Raw genomic sequence first — 6,767 nt, 5'->3', positions numbered from 1 at the left:
TGGTGGGTAGGGTAATTTTTGGTGGGGGGCTGTGTGTAATGTGGTGTGTGTGGGGGGGTAAGTGGTGTGAGTGATTTTTGGCTGTGTGTGTGTGTGTGTGTGTGTGTGTGTAGTGGGCAGTGTAAGTACTTTTGAGTGTCTTTCTGTGTGTGTAATGCTTATTGATACACTCACATGACACACTTATTTCACTGATCACAGGATATCACAGTTATTGAGAGCTGTCTCTCTTCTTGGCAATAAATATTGATTATTTAAAATGCAGAGTTAGGATTGGGGCCTAGTACTGCCCCAACCATGAGAACAGTGCTTCCCCAGCCCCCAGGGATCATGTTCTCCCTAACCCCAGGGATCCTGCTCCTCACTTGGCCCCCAGGGATCGTGCTCCCCTTAACCCCAGGAATAGTGCTCCTCCCTGCCCCCCAGGAATAGTGCTCCCCCTGCTCCCAGGGATCATGCTTCCCCTAACTCCAGGTGTAGTGCTCCTCCTGCCCCCCAGTTCTAGGCCCTAACTGCAGATTGCATTCTTGGCTGCAGGCAGTCATGAGCAAAGAGACCAGGACCCTCTCCCAAACCCTCTCATGTGCTGGCATCTCCACGTGTGCCTCGTCCCCAGAAGGCTTTCCTCATAGGCCATGCTTTCCTCTGTCTGGAGTTTCTGCTTCATCTGTCTGTTCACAGGGAGGACGCACACCCCTGAGTCCCAGGCCACACCTCGCGTCCTACAGAAACCCTCTTCCCAGGGAGCATACTTTGTCGGGAAAGCTGCGGATCACGGAGGCTCTGTCTGGCCGGACACCCTTCACTGAACCTTGTGGCTGCCTGCAGGTGTGGAGGCAGCGTCTTCCAGCCTTTCTCCTTCCCCGGCCTTTCCTGTCACACCTATCGACCGTCGGCCCTATGTGGGCGCTCGGGTAAGTGGGTGAGTTCGTACGCAATGAGCAGTGCACGTGTCCCGGGCTGGGCTTTTGAGAAGGCATCTGTGAAGCTGTTGCTGACATGGATGTCGTGAGAGCCTCTCCCTTATTCCAGAGCTCAGTAAGCCCACGGGGCGCAAGGCTCCTCACATTCACAGCTGAGTGAGAAAGTGGTGATGTTTCACTATAAGCATGAAAAACTCAAAAAGTGAAATAATAAAATGTTTCCGGCACTGGCATCGAACAGACACGTGTGCTCCTTGAGCTGAACGGAGATGCCGGTCAGGGACAGTGGTGCTTCTGCCGATTCCCACGTCGCCCAGCAGGTGGCAGGGTCCACCCATGGAAACCTGCATTTGCTGGGATAAAATTCCCCTTTTTCTTTTTCAAGAAGGAAAGGCCAATTCACTCAGAAATCACACCCTCGGTGAGATACTCATGACTCGTCGGACCCCCTGCACTCAGAACCCCGGCTCCTGAGTGACTGCTGGATCAACGTGTCCCAATGTATCCCAATGTGTGCAACCTTCACAAGGAAGGGCTATTCCAAGGCCAGCAGGCCATGTGGCTCCGATTAATTTGGCCAGAGTCATTTACGAATAGCAGAACGTTTAATAAGGAAGAAACAGCCACTCAAATAGAAACACAGTTTTGGGCCATCCTGGCCGGGTGGAGATGACGGAGCCGTGTGCCGTGGCAGGGTGAGGGGTCCTACCGAGTGCTGACGTGAACTGTGTTCATTTCACCCTGAACTTCAGTTTGTTACATGACCCTGAGCAGTTCACCTCCAGTGCCTGCAGCTAAGCTTCCTTCTCTCCAGAATCAAGGGGCTGTACCGAGTGACCTTGGGGTGGGCGACAGGGCTCGCATCACGGAGTCAGTTATCCCAGGAAGAGGCCAAGGCTGCTGCCGGGTTGCCTGGAATTCTCCTGTGAATGGCCCAACAGACATGATGCCAGTGAGCGGCCGTGACACACACAGAGGGGCCTGGGATGGAAGCCGGCCGACTCCCCGTGTGCTCAGCCAGGCGCGGGCTTCTAAGTGAGATCTTTAAATACATCAAGAGTTGGCAAAATCATTCCAAATCCTGGCGGCAGATCAACCAGGATCATTATCCCATAAAGTAACTAATACCCTAAAACTCTGTGACCCCAGGGAGTGTCAGGATGGCAGTGCTGTGAAGACGGTGCAGTTGAACTGAGGCTGACCCCGTCATCCGGGATGGTCAAGGTCGGGAGCCATCGATGCGTGATTATGCCGGGACGCTTAAGATATGTGTATCATCATAGTCCAGGTTCTCCAGTGAGACAGAACCAGCAGGCTAGATAGGTATGTAGATGTATAGACAGACAGACAGAAAGCTAGATGGATGGATGGATAAGAGGGTACTTAGTGGGAGAACTGCCTCACGTGATGATGGACGTTGAGAAGTCCCATGACAGGCTGCCTCTGAGCCAGAGACTCTGGGATGCTGGTCCTGTGGCTCAGAGCCAGGGAAGAGGATGGCCTGACTCAGCCCAAGGCTGAAGGTCTGAGAGCCCAGGCAGAGAGCACTGCTGCAAGCCCAAAGTCTAAAGGCTGAGAGCTGAGTGCTGATGTCCACAGGAGGGAGGAGGCTGTCCTGGCTGAGAGAGAGACAGAGCTGCCTTCTAGTTCTACCCGGGATGCGATGGTGCCCACCCTACGTTCAGGCTCGTCTTTCCCTTCAGTCTGCTGACTCACACCCCAGTGTCCTCCAAGACAGCTCACAGAGGCGAGGCCAGGCCTCATCAGCCAGCTGACTTCCCTGCAGCTGGCCAGGTAGAGGCCTGACGATAACCATCACTATACTGCACTGCTCCTCCGTCTATCCTAGAGGGCAGAGGTACGCAGGCACCGCATCAAGCAAGGGTTCCCGGTTTCGGCGTCAGCAGGAAGCTCAGAGGTGGAAGGAAGACCGCTCCCCGTCCGCGTGGCCTGGTGCGCGGCAGAGCAGCTGCTGGAAGTGGCAGGAGGCCTGTACTCCCTTCGTGGAAATGATCCGCAGGCCGGCGGCCACCTCCCTTCTCTGCCCGGCACGGGTGCTGATGGGCTGTGTGTTCCTGCGATTTCCGTCTCTCCCCGCCCGTGGATGGGGACTCTAGGCAACTCCTCTGCAGACACTGGGCCCTGTCCCTTCCCTGGCAGTGGATATGGCCCAGCTGTGTCCCGCCCAGCCTCACGTGGAACTGCCATTCCCAGGGTTGGAGGAGGCACCTGGTGGGGGGCGGTGGGATTACGGTGTGGGCTTCTCAGGAGGGTCCAGCACCGTCCCTCTGGATCCCGGGCAGTTGAGTGAGTCTCCCGCGATCTGCTGGTTTCTGTGGGCACCCCCCCCCTTTCTCCTTCCCCTTCCATCATGATTGTTTCCAGAGGCCTCCCGCGAAGCTGACAGGGGCCAGCACCATCCTCCTGCACAGCCTGCGCAACCCGGAGCCCGTGGAGCCTCTTTTCTTTATAAATTACCCTGTCTCGGGTGGTTCTTCACGGCAGTGTGAGGATGGACTGCTTGCAGGTGCAATAAGGGCAATCGTGAAGTTTGCCAGGATATTTTTAATATTGTTTTAATTATGAAATCGTTAATGAGTTTTACATGAACAAATGAAGAGTTTGGGAACACAGACAGGATGGCCTAGCGCCTAGGGAAAGCCACCATCTGGTATTCTGGGGCCACCGTGGTTTACACAACAGTACAGCTGCATAAAACACCCTGAGGCAGAGCACTCAGCCCTCCTGTGCGGCTGTCCCCATCGCTGCAGGGTCCTTCAGCGTTGCCTAGAGGGTCTGTTTCTATCCATGAGTTAGTAACACCCTTTTCTCTCAGGGCAGGTAGAACTCCAACAGATGTGTCTGCCTTTGCTTTCAGTGCAGAAGGAAGCCTGCCTGTTTCCTTGGGTGTGGCTGAGGGGTGCCCGGGTTGGGAGCCAGCTCTCTGGAATTCAGCTGCTTCACGTGTGAAATGAGGACGCTGAGTCAGCGAGGGGTTCCCTCCGGGATCACAGCTGCATTCCCCGTGAGTGAGGGGACAAGGAGGGAGTGAGAAGAGCATGCCACAGGGCTGGAAACAAGAAGCCTCGGGTCTGAGGCTCACGTGTTGGTGAATCTCTGGACCATGAGACAAGTCACTTTGCCTCATCGGTCCTTAAGGCTCCAGCCTCTCCCACAGAATCCCTTTCCTCCTCCCGGTGGCCCTGCAGGAGCCAGGAGTGCTCTTTCCAGGAGAAGAGGGAAGCCCGATGTGGGCACCTGGGGACGGGCATGGGGGTGTGGAAGCGTGAAGGGGAACACAGCATGGGAGATGCCAGAAGGTGGAGACAGGATGACGGCAAGAGTGACGTTTCCAGGGTTCATAAGTAAAGACGTGTCACCTATCAGTACACTGTAATGGCAAGGCTCCGGAAGGAACAGATCAGGCAATGTTTACAAGAAAAGGCTGGACAAATGCAGTGACAGTATTTATTCGTCTGTGCTGAGAGTAAGTACAACATGACGCTAATTTGCCTGTGTTTGGGAAACAGTCATACCGGTTACTTTGGGTACACGAAGCTGTTCTCCGGGATTCAGTGTCGGTGCCAGTTTGCCCTCAGAGGGCTCTCGGCAGCCTGTGGGTGTCCCAGCCTTCCTTCCTGGCACCGTCCTGCAAAAACGCAGATCAAACATTAATAACGTCTGAATTTTGACTGCCCCAGGAACAGCACACACTTTATACGGGACAGAAGGGCCTGGACGGGAGCTGTTTCCACAAAGGTCCGCCGGTGAGATGGGCCATCCTTCTTCCTTGTCACGCCGGCAGGGAAGTTCCTGGCTCCAGGATGAACATTTGTTTGCAGGAGGCCACAGAGGATCCACGTGGCAAAGGCTCCTGACCACAGAGCGGGATCTGGGATCCTTCAGGAAGACACCGTGCTGAGCACACAGATCCCCTCGACCACAGACGGACGCACAGATGCCCGCCCTTGCCGCTGGCGTCACTCAGGCTAACTAGGGGTCCTGGGGAAGCACTGCCCCTGCTGTGGCTGTAATAGGCATCCTGGGTGCATTAAATTCACAAAGAGCGTCCCTCCCAGGGCAGGTATTTTTGGTTCCCTGCGTGGGAGCCAGGTGCAAAGATGAACTTGCTCTCAGCAGAACGACCCTGGCTCTGCTTGTCCCGAGGACGGGGTCTTCTTTCACACTGGATTTTGTAAGGGAGTCTGATCATGTTGGCTGCCCCCTAATGTAGGCAAGTGACTTTGTTTAAATTAAAATTTGTGTTTTTAGTTGACAAATAATAACTGCCTCTATTTACATTTTAAACATGGTTTTCATATGTTCACCCTATGGAGAGATTACATCAAGTTAATTAACATCACCTTGAATATTTTTTTGGCACTGAGAACGTTTAAAACCTATTATTTTAGGGTCTGGGCATGGTCCCAGCACTTTGGGAATTTCAGACTCTTGGATCTCTTGGGCCTGAGGGCTCAGCACCAGCCTGCCCAGTACAGTGAGATCCCACCTTTGCAAAAAGTTCACAAATTAGCCAGGCATGGTGGTGAGTGCTTGTAGCCCAGCCACTTGGGAGGCTGAGGCAGGAGGATTTCTGGAGCAGGGGTTCGAGGCTTCAGCGAGCTGTGATTGTGCCACTGCTCCCCTATGGTTTCAGCAGTTTTGAATCACGCACCGATGATGAGGCATGTGCCCCACACCGCGCAGTAGGTCTGAGGCGTCCTCCTCCTGATGAGACCTCGTGCCTGTGACCAGCCTCTCTCCCTGCCCCGGAGGCCCCTGTTCTGCTCTCTGCTTCTCTAAGTTCAAAAGTCAAACTTACGCAAGTGACTTTTTCATATGGCATCACTTGGGGTTCTGCATACAAGGTAGAGGCGGCAAAACGCACACTTTTCCACACTGATGATAAGCATTCCACTCAAAAGTTAGAATTTAAAAGTCAGCACTTTGTGTGAGCTTCTCCCTCTCTCCTGTGCTCACAGCCACTCCTCAGGTTAAGTGGACGCAGACGCCTAAAGGCAGCCCCTAGTTTGGGACCGTTTGTAAAATGGAGGCACTTTCATTCCTGTCCCCCTGTGTGTGCTTTTGGAAAGCAGGTTCACATCCGACTCACTGTCCTTAGCTTGTAAGTAAAACCTCCAGGAGGAAGGTGCAGATCGGGCCAGAGCCACAGAGTAAACAGAAATATGCTGGAGCCTCCGCAGAGCGGCTCCAGTGCCCGGCTCCTCCCCAGCCCCGCCACGGCCACAGAAACACACGGCACGGTGCGGCCTAGAGAGGTCCAGGCTGGCCCACTGCTCCGAGTCCTGAGCCTGAGCTGTCCCCACGGCCCGGGGCTTCCTGCGTCTCAGCTGGGGAGCCACGCCGCCTGTCTCCAAGATGGGCAGTGTCGCTTTAGTGCCAGCACCTGTCCTGTGGGAGACACACGTGCGGCTATTGGGAGAGAGCCTGGCATCGTGACTGTGGAGGGGGAGAGCCTGGCATCGTGACTGTGGAGAGGGGAGGGAGCCTGGCATTGTGACTGTGGAGAGAGAAGAGCCTGGCATCGTGACTGTGAAGGGGGGAGAGCCTGGCATCGTGACTGTGAAGGGGGGAGAGCCTGGCATTGTGACTGTGGAGGGGAGAGCCTGGCATTGTGACTGTGGAGGGGGGAGAGCCTGGCATTGTGACTGTGGAGAGGGGAGGGAGCCTGGCATTGTGACTGTGGAGGGGGAAGCCTGGCATCGTGACTGTGGAGGGGAGAGCCTGGCATTGTGACTGTGAAGGGGGGGAGAGCCTGGCATTGTGACTGTGGAGAGAGAAAAGCCTGGCATTGTGACTGTGGAGAGAGAAGAGCCTGGCATC

The 6,767-nt window shown here is 55.0% G+C and overlaps 1 protein-coding gene across 1 annotated transcript in view; it reads right to left on the bottom strand.

Annotated features, from left to right (window-relative positions):
* Positions 1-4,209: 4,209 nt before the first annotated feature.
* TPO (thyroid peroxidase) overlaps positions 4,210-6,767 on the bottom strand; it is an 85,082-nt gene continuing 82,524 nt past the window's right edge. The window contains exon 16 of the mRNA XM_037733295.1: positions 4,210-4,572. Within this exon, the coding sequence (XP_037589223.1) occupies positions 4,428-4,572 (145 nt within the window). The 3' untranslated portion in view covers positions 4,210-4,427. The remainder of the gene's footprint in view (positions 4,573-6,767) is intronic.

This window comes from Cebus imitator, unplaced genomic scaffold (assembly GCF_001604975.1).
Source record: "Cebus imitator isolate Cc_AM_T3 unplaced genomic scaffold, Cebus_imitator-1.0 Scaffold512, whole genome shotgun sequence".
NCBI classification, from domain to species: Eukaryota; Metazoa; Chordata; class Mammalia; order Primates; family Cebidae; genus Cebus; species Cebus imitator.
Note: the sequence above shows the minus strand (reverse complement) of the source record. Positions and strands in the feature narration are given on the sequence as shown.